The sequence below is a fragment of the Cherax quadricarinatus genome, chromosome 82 (assembly GCF_038502225.1).
Source record: "Cherax quadricarinatus isolate ZL_2023a chromosome 82, ASM3850222v1, whole genome shotgun sequence".
Taxonomy (NCBI): domain Eukaryota; kingdom Metazoa; phylum Arthropoda; class Malacostraca; order Decapoda; family Parastacidae; genus Cherax; species Cherax quadricarinatus.
Window position 1 is genome coordinate 19,789,624 of NC_091373.1, and position 18,866 is coordinate 19,808,489.

Sequence of the window (18,866 nt, forward strand, 5' to 3'; positions counted from 1 at the left end):
CAGGAGCACGAGCCATTGATCCAGCCAATAGCACTCTCCTTGGTGCTCCTCTTGGGCCCAATGCCATCGATCTGATCCTAGAAAAAAAAGTCTCAGACCTCCAGACAATGGAAAGCAGGATGAAAGACATTGACACACATGATGCCTTCTACCTACTCACCAGGTGCCTGTCAATCCCAAAACTTACCTACTTTCTGAGATGCTCCCCAGCCATCAGCAGTCCAAAACTCAAGGAATATGACTCTCTCCTTAAGATCATGCTAGAGAGTGTATTGAATCTTTCCCTTGAAGATGGACAGTGGTTGCAAGCCTCACTTCCGGTCAGGTTTGGGGGGCTGGGAATACGCAGATCCTCCCAGATTGCTCTACCAGCTTTCCTATCCTCTTCCATAGCATCAAACGAGTTGATAAGTTGATAACCTCAGTGACTCAGCAGGAATACAGGACCCTAGCTATGCCAGTGACATCACCGTATGGGAGACTCCTGCTGCTCCAGCACCAAACCCTAGTGCAGCACTGGCTCACAAACAGTCAAGCTGGGATGGTCCGATCGCTGAAAAGGTGCTTGCCAACATGCTTAGGGCTGCAACATCAGATAGGGAGACTGCCCGTCTCTAGGCTGTGAGCGCACATCACTCCGGGGACTTCCTCCAAACAGTTCCCATATCGGTAATGGGAACACGACTCGACCCTAAGACCCTCCGTATTGCTGTGGCTCTGCGTCTTGCTGCCCCAATTCACACAGAATATACGTGTATTTGCAGCGAAGCACAAGCAGACCAATATGGTCTACATGGTCTTAACTGTTCCATAACCAAGGGCTGGCATGCAAGACACAATGAGGTTAACGACATCATAAAGAGAACCCTTGCTACAGCTGGATGCCCAGCCGAGAGGGAGCCCCAATCACTAGCAGCCAACAATACCCACAACCCAGCAAACCACCCCGACGGGATCACCATCTATCCTTGGAAGAATGGCAAGCTCTTAGCATGGGACTATACCTGAGTGTCCACACTGGCTGACACCTATATCCTTCACAGTGTCGGGCGACAGGGAGGAGCTACTGACCACAGGGAGCGGTACAAGATCAGCAAGTACAGGGACATAAGCCAACAGTATCAATTTGTCCCAGTGGGATCAGAGACCTAGGGATCATGGGGTAAAAATGCCACACGTTTCTTAAAGAATTCGGTTCCAGACTCATCGACACCACCAGGGACCCAAGTTCTGGCGCTTTCATGTTCCAGTGCCTCAGCGTGGCCATCCAGAGGGAAATGCTTGCTGCATACTTGGCTCGCGTCTGGCTTCGGAGGAGCTGGTGAAAATTCGTGATCTTTAACACATTGTACCATTGTATTCATGTTTGTGTTTTCTGTAAATGTATTCTGTTTATTAAAAAAATTTCACGTAGAATATAAAATATAGGGGGTGGTGGGAGAAGAAAATATTTAAACATCTCCAGGGAGAACCTTGAGTTTTCCCTGACGTACATTTAATGTCTTCTCTGAGGATGAGGGTCCCCAGTTCAGCTATAGAGGTGGTACTTCCCTATATTTTTTGAAATATATATATAAATATATATATATATATATATATATATATATAGGTATATATATATATATATATATATATATATATATATATATATATATATATATATAAGAAAGAAGGAACACTGCAACAGGCCTACTGACCCATGCAGAGCAGGTCCATGTCCCTCCCGGATTATCCCAATGGCCCACCCCCCGGATTATCCCAATGACCCACCCAGTCTGATCATCTCCACTCAAGGATGGAGCACTGCACCAGACCCAGCAGCACAAGCTAGTCAGGTCCAACTCACACCCACCTACACCCACTCATGTATTTATCTAACCTATTTTTAAAACTACACAACGTTTTAGCCTCAATAACTGTACTCGGGAGCTTGTTCCACTCATCCACAACTCTATTGTGAAACCAGTGCTTTCCTATATCCTTCCTGAATCTGAATTTTTCCAACTTAAAACCATTGCTGCGAGTCCTGTCTTGGCTGGAAATTTTTAGCACACTATTTACATCCCCTTTATTTATTCCTGTTTTCCATTTATACACCTCGATCATATCTTCCCTAATTCTACGCCTTTCGAGAGAGTGCAGATTCAGGGCCTTCAGTCTATCCTCATAGGGAAGATTTCTGATACATGGGATCATCTTTGTCATCCTCCTTTGTACGTTTTCCAGGGCATTTATATCCATTCTGTAATACGGTGACCAGAACTGAGCAGCATAGTCAAATTTTTAACCAAAAGGAAAAAAGAGTTGAAGAAAAACCCTTTAAATTTCCCTTTTTTTATACTTCTAGATGTGAACCCAAAGAATTTTTTATTAGCTTTTTTTGGAACCCCTAATGAAATTTTGTTTTGGGTTTTTTGGTTTAGCCAGAACTTTTTAAACCTTATTCGCAATCGGAACCCAAAATCACTTTTTAATTTTTTATGTGGAGGTTTTTTTTTGCCCAACATTTAGAACTTTGATTTGTCAATAAAATGCATCCCATTTCCCTAAAAACCATTGCGCAGTCTTTTCAAATCATCCTGGAGTGCTCAATTCCCCATTGAATAAATTTGGGATGGTTTTTTGGGTCATAAACAAATTTGCTATGTCGCTATTTTTTCCCCCTCATCTATATCTTTTGAAAATTTTGGAACAAAAACCCGGCTAAATTTGCCCCTTTGAAACCCCAAAGGACTTCCCCATTCGTTTCCCCCCCATTTTCAAACTTTTCCTTCTTTCATTTTCCCTTTTCTCCCTTCGGGAAAAAAATTTTCCCCTCCTCCTAAAAACCCCTAATTTTCCCTAAAATAGCCTCTGGTGGGAACTCATCAAAAACCCTTAGGAAGCCCTTATACACATATATTTTTTTTCCATGATCTCCTCCTAAAACCCCTTTTAAATTAAAAAAAAAGGGGAAAATTTCGAAAGAAGGGAACCCCCTTTGGGAAAACCTTGGGGAGAATCTTTAAATAATTTCGGCCTGTCAAGATGGTTTTACAATTCTTCGGCAATTATTGTTTCCCAAAAATTTTTCCCCATATGGGGAAAAAGGTTTATTTTTTAATTCAAAAAAGGACCTGTCACCCTGCCTTAAAATGGGGTTTACATTTGCTTTTTTCCCATTACCCAGGCCCCCCATCCCCAGTTTAAAGTTTTATTTTAAAAAAGATTAGCCAAAGGTATTCTAAGTTCTCTTTTTTCCTTTAAAAACCCTTTGAAAATTTTTCAGGACCTGGGGTTTGTTAGGTTTTAGTTTCTCATGTGCCCAAGGAGCATTCACTAGTTCCCTGAATTACATAGTTTATTATCATCCTGTTCACGAATCTATTTTTTTGGAATACCCAATTTTTCCGGGGTGAAAACTAGGGAAGAAAGGGTATTTAAATTTAAAGTTTCTCCTGTCAGGGGCCTTTTTCCAAAAGGGGTTATTCTTAAGGGGGCCCAAATCTTGCCCAAAAAAAATCTTACTTCTGTAACCGGGAAAGAACCCTTTGGGTTAGTTTTTAACCCCTTTGGACCTTAGCCTAAATTTCTTTTTTTCCCTTTTTCTTTTTCCCTTTTTTTATTTCTCTCTTTAATTTAATATTTGGGATTTTTTTTCTCCCATCCCCTTTTGATGCCTTCCCTTTTCCTTTTTTGACCAATAAATGTTTTAATCTTTGGTTTTTGGGATTTTTGTTAGATCAATTTCCTACTGGAAAAAAAGTTGTCTGGGCAGGTAGAACTAAACTCAAAAAAACGTCATATTGGAAACCAAGATCACCTACCTGACCCAAAAGTCAGGACACCCAATTTGCCCCCCCGGAATTTTTTCCATTTCCCAGGAATTTTGGCCCGCAAAAATCTGGGACAGAAAATTTGATTGCAGTTTTTGGAATTCCATGATATAGAAACAAAAGTGAGGATCATTTTCCCCAAAAAACTCATCTTTAAACCCCTCAAATTTTTAAATTAATTAGTGAATCTTTTTGGGAAAAACCAAGTCAAGCAGATTTTTTCCTCTTTTTTGGTTTCTGTCACAACCTGCCCCAAAAAAGCAATCCTGAATTAAGAAAGTCACTAGACTCAAGATTTCGGTCATTTTTTCCAATAAATTTTGTCTAAATTAAAATTTTCCATTTCAAACATTTTCATATCTAGATTTTTTATAAATTTCGTCCCATAACAGTTTTATTGCACTCAAAAAGGTTTTGGGGGCCTAAAATCCCCCAAAAATTAATTTGCCGACCTGAAAACTGAACCCAAACCGTTCTTTTGTTTGATTTTTCCCAAATCTTATATAAACCCCAAGACAAAAATTTAAATTTTCTCTGACAAAACATCCCCACCCCCCCACCCTTCCTTTTGGGCCCTATCAGTGTAGAATAGTTTAAAACCCCTTTAAATGTTGCATTCAGAAGGTTTCCTCTTCTTTCGGGTTGAACCAGGTCCCCTGTTATACCAAAAATATTACCCTACACTTGCAAGAATTTTTTTAGCTCATCTATCTTATTTTTTAGGCCCACTATTTGTATAAAAACCCTTTAAAGGAAACCAAATACCCAATTCCCTCACTATCAAAACTATCTCTTTTGTTTGTTGATCATTTGATTTGCCATTATTTAGAAACTTTATTTTAAAATATTGTCTTTTAAAAATATCCTGAGGTACCCCTGAAAACCTGGTTTTTTTAACCCCAACTGCACCCAAAAAAATTTTCCACAAACAAGAACCCCAAAAATCTATCGGTTTTTTTCCCGGAAAAGGGTCTAATTACCTCCCCAACGGGTTTCCAATGCAAACCCTCCATCCCCAGAAAAGGGGCCCCCACCCCTTTATACTTTAAAAGTTTGCCAAAGAAAATTTTTACATTTAAATAATGAAGGGGTTTTAAAATTTCCCTTTCGTACTTTATTCAATTTATCCCAATTCCCCGGGCACCATTCTTTGCCCACCCCCTTTTCTAGGAAAGACCCCAATAAGGGGACCCCCTTTTTAGACTAACTATTTCATGGCTGACCCCTTTAACAGCCCCTTTTCCCCTTTGCCCTTTTTATTCCCCAAAAGCACTAAGACAGATAATGGGCTTTTTCCCCATTCCCGGGCCAAATATTATCCAACCTGCTGACTATTGCTAACACCCAGCTCCGGGAAAGGACACCCTTGCGCCCTTTCTTTTTTGTAAAAAAAGGGTGCCTTAATCTTCCGAAAATCGCCTACTTTTAAAAAATTTCCCCTGATTGGCGGGGGGAATCAGGGGTTACCTTCAACCTCATAACCACGGGAAAACACCGTTTTGGGAAAACAGAAAATATTTCCCCCCTTTCCATCTTCTCATTAACTCTCCTCACTTTTTCCTGAACTGGGGCCCACTTGCCACTTAAACCTTTCCCCACTGCCCACTTTGGTTGACCAATTTCCTTCCCACAAACCCTTTCCCTCCCCTCCCCCAAACTCATCTTAAAAATTTAAACCCTATTTTCCCCTCCTAAAGGGTGAATTCCCCTTTTTCCAACACATGCCGGGGTTAAAATTTACAAAAAACAATTCTTGTAGGGTAAAGCCCCCCTAACCCCCAAAGAGCAGGGGAAAAGGAAACCCTGCCAAACCCCCACGGGCCTCATTGATTTTATACCCCTTCCCAAGACCGGAAACAGGGGGTTTTAAAGGGAAAAAAATATGAAAAACCCAATTGGGGAAAAAGCTTTTCGGGGCTACCAAATTTTAAATTTCCCTTGAAAAAGGGGGTAGTCACGAAAGTGCTTAATTTTTTCCCTTTTCACAGGGGTTTTTAATATATTCATATATATCAATAAAACACCACTATCAAGGAGTCGAACAAATCCCCAAACATAAGCCCCAAACAACTTTCTGGCTTTCCAAACCAAGTTAGTTTACCCACCATCGAAGGACATGGGTTTAAAGGGGGGACGCCTAAAAAACAAATTTCATTTTTACTCCCTGTTTGTGAAACCCCCAACAAGCATTTATATTTTATTAGTCCCCAAGAAACGTGTATTAAAATGTAAATTAAAAACGCAACAGTTGAGTCAAAACCCATGCTTTTTTGGCCTGCCCAATAAGGCATGACTTTTTAACCACTAGACCCCCACAAACCCTTTAAAAAAGGGGCATCCAAAAACTAGATTTGTCCCCAAACCCACTAAATTAAATTTTTTTTATAAAAAAATTGGTAAGTTTTAAAGGTTTTTTTAATTCCCAAAATTATTTTTTTTTATATTAAATAAATAAAAAAATATTTTAAAAGGAAAAGAAATTTTTTAAAAAAGATTTAAATTTTTAAAAATGGGGATCATTTTAAAAATAAATTTTCCCTTATTCTTTGAAATTATATATATATATACTTATATATATATATATTTATATATAAAATATTTAATTATATATTTTTATAAAATATGTAAAATCCCAGGAAAAAGCCATGAGGGGTTGGAAATTTTGGGCTAAAGGGAACTTTTTTTACACCTTGGTGCATCACCCAAACCTTGAATGTTGAAAATAGGGAAAGAAGTGGGGGAATTTTTCCCAAAATTAGGGTGGCTGGTGAAAAACCTACAAGTTTGGGTGAGGGGGGTTTTCGTCTGGCCTACTAAATTTAGGGGGTTCACTCCTAACGGGAAAGGCCTCCGCCCTATATGTTAAAGAAATTTTAAAAAGTTACTTTCACCAGGGGGGGGGAATGGGTGGTTTTTTTTTCTTTTAAATTAAAACCCCAAAAACATTTAAGTCTTCCTTTACTTGCACTTGGGCATTTACAAATTAAAAGGATTGTATACCCTGATCGTTTTTCCTTTTTTCCAAAAATTTTTACAAACATAAAATTTGTTGTTTTTATTTTCCCAAAATTTTTCTCCTTCCAAAACGATTTCCCCAACTTTTTGCTCCCCCCTAGCTCTAACCCCTTCAGATACCCCCGGGTTTAAATTCTTTTTTCCCCCCACTGAAACTCCCCCCCCTTCGCTTTGGTTTTTTAAATTGGGTTTCCAACTTTTGTTCAAACACTGACAGCCATCTCTTATCTTTTCCCTACATCCAAGCACATTAAAAACATCCCAATTTTAAAAAAAGCTTTTTTTATTTTTTTTTTAGAAATTTTAAGAGGAGGGGGGTTACTGGACCACCCCTCACCCTTTTAGTCGCCTTTTATTTTAAATATTTTAAAAAAAGAAAGGATAAATAAATAAAAAGATTATTTGGGATAGTTTGCGGGACTAAGTATTGATAAAAAAAAGATTAATGGACAGTTTTGGGTTTTATGTTTATAGGGGGGCCCACAGATATATTGACTTTTAGTTGTAGTTTATAGTGAGAGAAAAAAGGTAGAGGGGATAAAAGGAAAAGGGAATCAGCAAGAAAAGAAAGGGAAGGTTTATAAACTAAAGGGGGGGCAGTTGGGGGAAGAAATGAAAAAAACCTATTGGAAAAAAAAAGGGGCCCAAGGAAAGGATGGTTGAGGTTGAAGAGGATGAGATTGATTTAAAGAATTTGTGTTAAAGTTTTCAGTGGGAATTTTGTGGTTACGGGAAAAGGGGGGTGAGGGGGGGGAAAAGGGGCGATTGGTGGAAGGGGATGGGTAAAGAAAAAAAGAAAATTAGCATATGAGGGTTTTTAAAAGAGGGGATAAAAAAGAGGGGGGAGTATATGCAGAAAAAAGGAGAGATGTGAGGGGATGGAATTATAAGGACAGCAAATGAGAGGGGTTAGATTTTAAACCCAAAATTTTGTCGGAATAAAAAAAAGTTTTGGGGTGAGATTAATAAGTTGAAAACCTGGGGAAAAATATTTGAATTTAAAAAAAGAATAGAGTTATTAAATGAAGAGTTAAAGGTATCGAGAAGATGGGGGGAATATTTTTGGAAGGAAAAAAGGGTTTTTTGAAACAGGGACTCTGTGATGTCTGTTTTGGGAAGGGGGGTATAACATCCAAAGGGGTGAGGAAGACCAGTTTTTAGGGGGAAAGGGGAAAGGGGGCAATGGGGGGAAGAAAGGGGAAAACAGCTTTGGGGTTATGGGAAAAAAACAGAAATGTTAAAGCAAAGGGGGGGTTATAGTTTTGGGGGTTTAAAAATTTATTTTAAAAAATGTATGGAAGGGGTAAGGAATTTAAAGGGTTGGGAGAAAAATATTTCTTTTTTTAACATCAAAGGGGAAAGTGTAAAATTATATGGGGAAAAAGCCTGTTTTAAAAAAAGTATACCTGGTAAAGGTTTTTTGCTCAAAATTTTTGAAAAAAAATTAAAAGGGAAGACGGGAGCAGGATCCCGAAATTTAAAAGAAAAGGCTTTTTTGGAAGGAGGGTTGGTTTGACCAAGTGTTTAAGGGGGCTCAGATAAACAGTATTTGGGAAAAAGGGGAAAAGTTTATTGATTTGGAAAAAAATTGATAGGGTGGATAGGGGACAATTTTGGCGAATTCTGCATTTTGGAAACAGGAGGGAGGGTTTCTGAAAGAAGGGAAAAGGTTTTACAGGATATTGGGGCTCAGGTTAGAGGGTAGCAAAGGGGGGATTATTTTCCCCGAAAAAATAGGCCTTAGACAGGGGGTTGATATCATCCCGATTGTCCAAATATATTTATAGATGGGGTTGTGGGGGAAGCCAATCTTGGTTTTTTAAAGGGGAAGGGATTTGGAAAGATAAAAAAAATAACACAAAGTAAATTGTCCAATTGCTTTTTTCAGATGGGGTTTTTGCTTTGGGGGATTCTAAAGAAGCTGGGGGTTTGTGGGCAGGTTTTAAAAACATTAAAAGGAAATTTTAAAATAAAAAAAAATAGGAATAAAGATTTTGGGGAAAAGATTGGATGGGAGAGTATGGGGGGAAGGAATGAATTCCCGATATTTCGGAATTTGGGCTTTCAACAAACAGTTCTAGAAAACAATATCCCCTTTTGAACTGGAAGGAAAAAAAAGGGTGCACTGAAGAGTCTGGAAGGGCAAAAAAGTTGTCCCAACCCGAGGGGAATTAGAGAAATATTTTCCAACGCTTTTCTGGGGTTAACAGGGTGGTGAAAACATTTGGGATCTTAACCCGATCGAGGGTGGGGATGAATATAACCCAGGAAAAAAATAGTTTTTGGGAAATTTGGAGGAGGGGGGGGACTAAAAAATTATCCAGAGGGGTGAGGAGGGGGCGTTTTGGTGGGTTTTTCATTTTGGGGAGGATGGGGAAAGGGAAAAGAATACCGGAAGGGATAAACCAGTAAAAACAGGGGGGAAAGGGCCTATGAAAAGGTTGGAGGGAGAGGAAAGATTTTGTGTGGAACTTTTTGGTTTTAAGGGGAGGGGCGTGGGGCTTGTTAAAATAGGAACAAGTGAAGACAAATGGTTTTTTTGACTTTACGGGTGTTAGACAGGGGAAAAAGCAAGCTGGATTCTGGAAATAAAAACAGTGCCTGCACCTGAAGGCTGGGGTTTATATGTTCCCGTTTTTTAACTTAGAGAAAGTGCCCCAAAAACAGTGGGAGTGAAGATAAAATTTCTCCCTTTTTCGGGGGACCCTGCCTTTTAGAAAAGGGGGCCCTTGTTTATAAAACATATATATTGGGAAAAAATCACAATAAAACGCTTAAAAGAACATAAAAACATAAGAAAGAAGAACACCGCAACCTTCAGCCCATGCGGGCAGGTCCATTTCCCCGGGGGAGACCAATGGCATCCCCCGATTACCCCAAAAACCCACCTAGTCATCTTTCCCCTCAAGGATGGGCCTGCCCCGACCCCAGCACAAACCCCCCCAGGTCCCAAATCACCCCCCACCCACCCCCCCTGGATTTATCTAACCTTTTTAAACTAAAAAGGTTTTGGGCCCGAGAACGTACCGGGGTTTTTCCCCATCCACAACTCATTACCAAACCAGTGTTTTCCCATATCCTTTAAATAAAAATGAATGCTTTAGGGCTTTCAGCTTTCCGGGTCAGGTGTTTACCCCGAGATGACACCTGACTCCAAAAAAACCCCCCCCCAAAACAGGGCCGCAAAACCTAAATTATGCTTTCACAATTTAATTTTAAATATCAAGTTAAATTACCACCTGACAAAAACACTGGGATTTTTTTTTTTTGAAATTTTTTCTTTAAAAATATTATTTTTAAAATTCTGGAATATAAAAATTCAAAATTTTTATTTTCAGGCACAAATTTTAAAAAATCTTTTGGGAAACATGATTGAAAAGATGATTCCCAATATTTTGGGTTTAACGTAAATTTTCAGGGAATTTTGGCATTGGTTCAAAAATACAAATTCCTGTATCACTAAATAAAATTTCATATTTATGTTGTTTAATTCTGGTCCAAGGATTTGCCGGGTTTTTCCTAAAAAAAGGTGTTCAAAATTTTTCATATAATTTTACAAACCTACACATTTTGAAAAATTTTTAATTATTTTTTGTGAAAAAAGTTTAACATTAAAGTTTCAAAAAGTTGGAAGGGGGGAGAGATTTCTTTGGATGGGGAAACCAAATTCTCAGACTTACACTGATAAATTGTTCTTTTGAATTTATTTTTAATTTTTAAAAGCTTTATAAATACATATTCGTGGATATTGAAAATTAAAACAATTTTATAGATTTTTTTTAATTTCTCCCCCCATGAAATCTGGCCCAAGAAAATCCCCAAAAGGGCTCCCCCAAAAGAAGGGTAAAGAAAAAATTTTTTTTAGATATAAATAAGGTTTGAAAACTTCAAAAAAATAGGGAAATAAAAAAGAATTTTTATTGAACAAATTTTAAATTTTAAAAAAAGGGAACTTAGGAATTAGAGTCAGGTGGGTTAAACAAGATATAAAAAAATGAAAAAAAAAATTTTTTGCATATTTTATGAATATTTACAGGGTGCCAAATTTTTTTGTTGGAGTATTTAAAAAACCCTCTGGGAAAGGGGGAAGCCCTAATTAAAAAAACCAAATTTTCCAGAAGGCCTTGGGCTACCAAAAAGAATAAACAGGAAATTTTTGGGCTTGTTCCCAGAAAAAAGGGGAACAGAACCCCAGCGTTTCCCCGGGTTCCCCACACCTGTGCCCCAAAAAATGCCCCCGAATTTAAATTTTCTCTTTTTAATTTTTAAACAAGCTATATCTATATTTTTTTATTATGATATATAATAAGAAAAGATTTGGGGAAAAAGAATTTTAAAAATATAAATATGAATAAGTTTTAATTAAACGTTTCATAAATTAGGGAAAAATTTTCCGTTGAAGGAAGGAAGACTTTTACCAGCCAGCCTGGAAATCCGGCGGGAATTAAAGGACTAAAATGTCCTTCAGGGATGGACTCATTAAAAATTGGGCCCATCCAGGGTTTTTTCTTAAATTTCTGCCTTTTTAAAAATTTTAAACCCACAGGGATACTTTAAATACTGTGGGTTTCCAAATGAAAATATTCACTTTGTTTCCTTAAAATTTTAAAAAGGAATATTAGTTAGTTTTTAAATAAGGGGGTTTTTACTGCTTCGTTTCCAAATTTCCCAAATTTAACTGGTCAATGGAAAAACAAAATATTAAATGAATGATAGTGAATTGTTTCCCCTTTTAATCCCCTCCCCTTTGCGGGGGAAAGGTGAGGAGAACAAGAGGATTCGTAGTAATCCACCTGTTGTGAGTCCCCAGGTTAAGAGGGGAGCTTGGTCAGTGGCCGGGCAACATGGAACCAAGCTGAAGATCAAGAAAACGGTTGGAGAGGCAGAAACAACGAGAAACCAGAAGACTACCGTGGAAACTTCCAACTCATTCTCGGTGCTACCTGACGAATGTGAGTGTTCTACTGGGAATGCCACAACGAGCACCAAAGAAGCATTGGCAGACGTGAGTAAGACATCCCTAGAAACCCCTGGCGAATGTGAGTCGACTACTCGGAGCATCACGACGGACGACGCAAAGGAAGGTAAAAACATTGTTGTTGTTGGGGATAGCCAGATTAGGTACATGGATAGGGCATTCTGCTTGAAGGACAGGAGTAGGAGGCAGAGAGTGTGTTTTCCTGGGGCAGGGATGAAGGATATTGTTAGCCGTCTGGATGACATCATGAGAGGTAATGGGAGCAATCCTATTATCTGTCTCAGTGCTGGAGGCAACGATGTTGGCAGACGTAGGAGTGAGGACCTGATTAGCAAGTATAGGTCAGCAATAGATATAATTAGGAGGAAGGGTGGGAAACCTGTCATATGTGGCATTTTGCCAAGGAGAGGAGTTGGAAATGAATGGTTGTCCAGAGCAATTGGTGTCAATTGCTGGCTGGACAAATACTGTAAGGAAAATGCGGTAACATTCATTGACAACTGGGACCTCTTCTATGGCAGAAATGACATGTATGCCAGGGATGGGGTTCACTTATCTAGGTGTGGGGTGGGAGCACTGGCCAACGCAGTGGAGGGAGCTGTTAGGTCTTTAAACTAGGAATAGTTAGTGGTATGGGTTTCTGCGGGAAAACTGTGAAGTCTCAGGGTAGTAATATGAGTACTAGGAGAACTAGTAATAGGCAAAATGAGGTGGATATCGGAAAGCCAGTGGCACTAATTGACAAGGACAGTAATAGGTTTAGTGGAATAACAGAAAGGAGCAGGAATGATAAAGAGAAAGGAGGGTCCTTAAGTATATATTACACAAATAGTCGCAGTGCTAGGAATAAGATGGACGAGTTGAGACTAGTTGCTAGTGCAGGTAACATAGATGTATTTGCCATTACTGAGACGTGGTTTAATTCAAAAAGTCGGGACATGCCTGCAGAATGTCACATTCAGGGTTTCAAATTGTTCCAAGTAGATAGAAGTATCGGGAAGGGGGGTGGGGTGGCATTGTATGTCCGAGATCGCTTGAACTGTTGCATTAAAACGGGTATTAAGTCTGAAGTAACACATACAGAGTCTGTTTGGATAGAATTTTCAGAGGGGCATGAAAAATTAACTTTAGGTGTGATATACCGTCCCCCAAATTTAGATAGGGACCAGGGAAGACTACTATGGGAGGAAATTGTTAGGGCCACAAGGCACGATAATGTAGTAATTCTAGGAGACTTTAACTTTAGTCATATTGATTGGAATTTCTTGACTGGGAATTTAGAATCATACGACTTCTTAGAAGTAGTTCAGGATTGTTTTCTGAAGCAGTTTGTGACAGAACCTACAAGGGGTAATAACCTGCTTGACTTAGTTCTGGCAAACAATGAATCCCTTGTTAATAATTTAGAAGTTTCAGAAGAACTGGGTGCTAGCGACCACAAATCAATTACATTTAGAATTGAATGGAAGTATGATAGTAGGGATAACTCAGTAACAGTCCCAGATTTTCGCTTAGCAGATTACGATGGGCTTAGAGAACACTTATCATCTGTTGACTGGGGTAACGAAGAGAGCTATCAATATGACAGTTTTCTGAACACAATACATGCTGCTCAAAGAACATTTATCCCTTATAAAGAAATTAGATCAAATAGAAATGACCCAAAATGGATGAATAATAGGCTGAAATATCTACTAGGGCATAAGAAAGGAATTTATAGGCGTATCAAAAGAGGCGAGGGTCATCTTATGAATCAGTATATTGACACTAAGAGGGACATTAAAAAGGGGATAAGAAAAGCTAAAAGGGACTATGAAATTAAAGTTGCTAGGGATTCTAAAACTAACCCAAAAAGTTTTTTCCAGGTATATAGAACAAAAGTCAGAGATAAGATAGGTCCCCTTAAAAATAACTATGGGCATCTTACTGACAAAGAGAATGAAATGTGCTCGATTTTAAATAATTATTTTCTCTCGGTTTTTACACAGGAAGACACTAATAATATTCCGGTAATTAATTTTTATAGTGGGCCAGAAGAAGATAAATTATGTAACATCACAGTCACTAGTGAAATGGTTGTGAAGCAGATAGACCGACTGAAGCAAAATAAGTCACCGGGTCCTGATGAGGTTTTTTCAAGGGTTCTAAAGGAATGCAAAATGGAAGTCTGTGAACCATTAACTAATATTTTTAATTTATCTCTTCAAACAGGTGTAGTGTCTGATATGTGGAAGATGGCTAATGTAATTCCTATTTTTAAAACAGGGGACAAGTCGTTACCGTCAAATTACCGCCCAATAAGCCTGACCTCAATTGTAGGCAAATTACTAGAGTCAATTATAGCTGAGATTATAAGAAGCCATCTCGATAAGCATAGCTTGATTAATGATACTCAGCATGGATTCACAAGAGGCCGGTCTTGTCTAACTAATTTATTAACTTTTTTCAGTAAAGCTTTTGAGGCTGTTGACCACGATAAAGAATTTGATATTATTTACTTAGATTTTAGTAAGGCATTTGATAGAGTTCCGCACCAAAGACTGTTGAAGAAAGTAGCAGCTCATGGCATTGGGGGAAGAGTGCTCTCGTGGATCGAATCATGGCTCACAGACAGGAAGCAGAGAGTGTCCATAAATGGGGTTAAATCCGAGTGGGGATCAGTAACAAGTGGCGTTCCACAGGGATCAGTCTTGGGCCCGTTGTTGTTTATAATATATATCAATGATCTTGATGAAGGAATTACTAGTGATATGAGCAAATTCGCCGATGACACGAAGATAGGTAGGATAATTGATTCAAACGTAGATGTTAGGGAACTTCAGGAGGATTTAGACAAACTCTACTCTTGGTCAGAAAAGTGGCAGATGCAGTTCAATGTAGATAAATGCAAGGTTCTGAAGCTCGGGAGTGTCCATAACCCTAGCACTTATAAGTTAAATAATGTAGAACTTAGCCATACAGATTGCGAAAAGGACTTGGGGGTTATGGTAAGCAGCAACCTTAAACCAAGACAGCAATGCCTAAGCGTACGTAATAAGGCAAATAGATTACTGGGATTTATATCAAGAAGTGTAAGCAACAGAAGTCCAGAGGTCATACTGCAGCTTTATACATCATTAGTAAGGCCTCACCTAGATTATGCAGCTCAATTCTGGTCTCCATATTACAGAATGGACATAAATTCGTTAGAAAACATTCAGCGTAGGATGACTAAATTAATACATAGCATTAGAAATCTTCCTTATGAAGAAAGATTGAAGACTCTTAAGTTACATTCACTTGTTAGACGAAGAATGAGGGGAGACCTGATCGAAGTGTATAAGTGGAAGATAGGTATTAATAAAGGGGATATTAACAAGGTCTTGAGGATATCTCTCCAAGAGAGAACCCGCAGTAATGGATTTAAATTAGATAAGTTTAGATTTAGAAAGGACATAGGAAAGTATTGGTTTGGAAATAGGGTAGTTGATGAGTGGAACAGTCTACCTAGTTGGGTTATTGAGGCTAGGACTTTGGGTAGTTTCAAATTTAGGTTGGATAAGTACATGAGTGGGAAGGGTTGGATTTGAGTGGGACTTGCACATCAGAGCTTATTTCTTGGGTAGCATTGAAAATTGGGTTGGTCAAATGTTTGTTAGTGGGATGAATTGTAAAGGACCTGCCTAGTATGGGCCAACAGGCCTGCTGCAGTGTTCCTCCTTTCTTATGTTCTTATGTTCTTACCCTGCTTCCAAACTTTTCCCAAACTTTCGTTCATATCTTGAGATCGCCTCATATGATCGGCTTCAATTTTTCAAAATCAATTGAGTTTACTGTACCTGGGGAAGGATTTATTAAGCTACCTACTCGTGTAAGTGTCTTTAAGTATCCCATTCTAGAAATTTCAATTTTTTGTAATAACTTGAAAGTCATTCATTTATAAATAAGATGTATCGTAATTAAGAACATAAGAAAGGAGCACTGCAGCAGTCCTACTGACGCATGCTAGGTAGGTCCAACTCACACTCAGCCACACTCATGCACTTGTCTAACTTATATTTAAAGACTTTCACTTCAATGACGCTACTCAGCAGTTCGTTCCACTCATCCACAATTCTATTACAACATTAATGCTTCCTATAACCTTTCTAAATCTAAATTTTTCCAACTTTAATCCATTGCTGAGAGCCCTGTCTTGGTTAGATATTTTTAGCATTTTTACATCCCCTTTATTTACTCCTGTTTTACTGTTTACCTCAACTATATCTCTATTTCAACACCTTTCTAGAGAGTGAAGATACAGTGTCTTCAGTCTAACCTCCCAGGTAAGATTTCTGATACATGGGATCATTGATGTCCCGTCCGTAATACGGTGACCAGAACTGTGAGGCATAATCTAAATAAGGCCTGACCAACGATATATAGTCTTGAAGAATGACCTTAGGACTCTTGTTATTTATACTTCTTGATATGAAGCCAAGAATTATATTAGCTTTATTGCGAAAAATTATGCACTCTTGTTTTGGTTTTAGATTACTGCTAACATAAACTCTTAAATATTTTTCGCATTCACAGTAATTAGGATCTACATTATTTAGCTTATAATTGCTATAGTTATTTTCTTTACCAAGGTTTAGAATTTTGCATTTATCTACATTAAACTGCATCTGTCACTTCATTGCATCAGTATATTCAAATCTTCCTGTAGCACTCTAATGTTCTCTTCGGGTATTAATCTGACGGCCTATTTTGGTGTTATCGGCAAACTTTCTTATGTTGCTATTTGTTCCCTCATCTATGTCGTTAATGTATATTGTGAACAACAAGGGGCCCAACAGTGACCTCTGCGGCACACCATTTGTGATGCATCCCCACTCTGATTTCTCCATATTTATGCAAACTCTCTGTTGCCTATCTGTTAGCCACACATCTATCCAGAAAAAAAAATCCTATCCTATTTCTTGTGCCTCTACTTTCCTCAACCATCGCCGGTGTGGAACTGCATCAAAGGCCTTACTGAAGCCCAAACACACAATATCATATCTATTACTATGATCTACATCCTCAAATACATTAGTGGAAAAAGTTAGTAAATTTCTAAGGCAGGAATGCTCCTTGTTTCAAGAATCACTAGGTTTCAAGAATCACTAGGCTTCAAGAATTGATAGGTTTCAAGAATCACTAGGTTTCAAGAGTCACTAGGTTTCAAGAATCACTAGGTTTCAAGAATCACTAGGTTTCAAGAATCACTAGGTTTCAAGAGTCACTAGGTTTCAAGAATCACTAGGTTTCAAGAATCACTAGGTTTCAAGAATCACTAGGTTTCAAGAATCACTAGGTTTCAAGAATCACTAGGTTTCAAGAATCACTAGATTTCAAGAATCACTAGGTTTCAAGAATTACTAGGTTTCAAGAATTACTAGGTTTCAAAAATCACTAGGTTTCAAGAATTACTAGGTTTCAAGAATCACTAGGTTTCAAGAATCACTAGGTTTCAAGAATTACTAGGTTTCAAGAATCACTAGGTTTCAAGAATTACTAGGCTTCAAGAATTACTAGGTTTCAAGAATCACTAGGTTTCAAGAATCACTAGGTTTCAAGAATCACTAGGTTTCAAGAATCACTAGGTTTCAAGAATCACTAGGTTTCAAGAATCACTAGGTTTCAAGAATTACTAGGTTTCAAGAATCACTAGGTTTCAAGAATCACTAGGTTTCAAGAATCACTAGGTTTCAAGAATCACTACCTGGAGTTTACCTGGAGAGAGTTCCGGGGGTCAACGCCCCCGCGGCCCGGTCTGTGACCAGGCCTCCTGGTGGATCAGAGCCTGATCAACCAGGCTGTTGCTGCTAGCTGCACGCAAACCAACGTACGAGCCACAGCCCGGCTGGTCAGGAACCGACTTTAGGTGCTTGTCCAGTGCCAGCTTGAAGACTGCCAGGGGTCTGTTGGTAATCCCCCTTATGTGTGCTGGGAGGCAGTTGAACAGTCTCGGGCCCCTGACACTTATTGTATGGTCTCTTAACGTGCTAGTGACACCCCTGCTTTTCATTGGGGGGATGTTGCATCGTCTGCCAAGTCTTTTGCTTTCGTAGTGAGTGATTTTCGTGTGCAAGTTCGGTACTAGTCCCTCTAGGATTTTCCAGGTGTATATAATCATGTATCTCTCCCGCCTGCGTTCCAGGGAATACAGGTTTAGGAACCTCAAGCGCTCCCAGTAATTGAGGTGTTTTATCTCCGTTATGCGCGCCGTGAAGGTTCTCTGTACATTTTCTAGGTCAGCAATTTCACCTGCCTTGAAAGGTGCTGTTAGTGTGCAGCAATATTCCAGCCTAGATAGAACAAGTGACCTGAAGAGTGTCATCATGGGCTTGGCCTCCCTAGTTTTGAAGGTTCTCATTATCCATCCTGTCATTTTTCTAGCAGATGCGATTGATACAGTGTTATGGTCCTTGAAGGTGAGATCCTCCGACATGATCACTCCCAGGTCTTTGACGTTGGTGTTTCGCTCTATTTTGTGGCCAGAATTTGTTTTGTACTCTGATGAAGATTTAATTTCCTCGTGTTTACCATATCTGAGTAATTGAAATTTCTCATCGTTGAACTTCATATTGTTTTCTGCAGCCCACTGAAAGATTTGGTTGATGTCCGCCTGGAGCCTTGCAGTGTCTGCAATGGAAGACACTGTCATGCAGATTCGGGTGTCATCTGCAAAGGAAGACACGGTGCTGTGGCTGACATCCTTGTCTATGTCGGATATGAGGATGAGGAACAAGATGGGAGCGAGTACTGTGCCTTGTGGAACAGAGCTTTTCACCGTAGCTGCCTCGGACTTTACTCTGTTGACGACTACTCTCTGTGTTCTGTTAGTGAGGAAATTATAGATCCATCGACCGACTTTTCCTGTTATTCCTTTAGCACGCATTTTGTGCGCTATTACGCCATGGTCACACTTGTCGAAGGCTTTTGCAAAGTCTGTATATATTACATCTGCATTCTTTTTGTCTTCTAGTGCATTTAGGACCTTGTCGTAGTGATCCAATAGTTGAGACAGACAGGAGCGACCTGTTCTAAACCCA

General features: G+C 39.0%; 1 protein-coding gene across 1 annotated transcript in view; it reads right to left on the reverse strand.

The window, feature by feature from the left end:
• Positions 1-1,148: 1,148 nt before the first annotated feature.
• Positions 1,149-18,866, reverse strand: part of Dhc1 (Dynein heavy chain 1) — a 313,825-nt gene continuing 296,107 nt past the window's right edge. The window contains exon 76 of the mRNA XM_070102646.1: positions 1,149-1,388. Within this exon, the coding sequence (XP_069958747.1) occupies positions 1,149-1,388 (240 nt within the window). The remainder of the gene's footprint in view (positions 1,389-18,866) is intronic.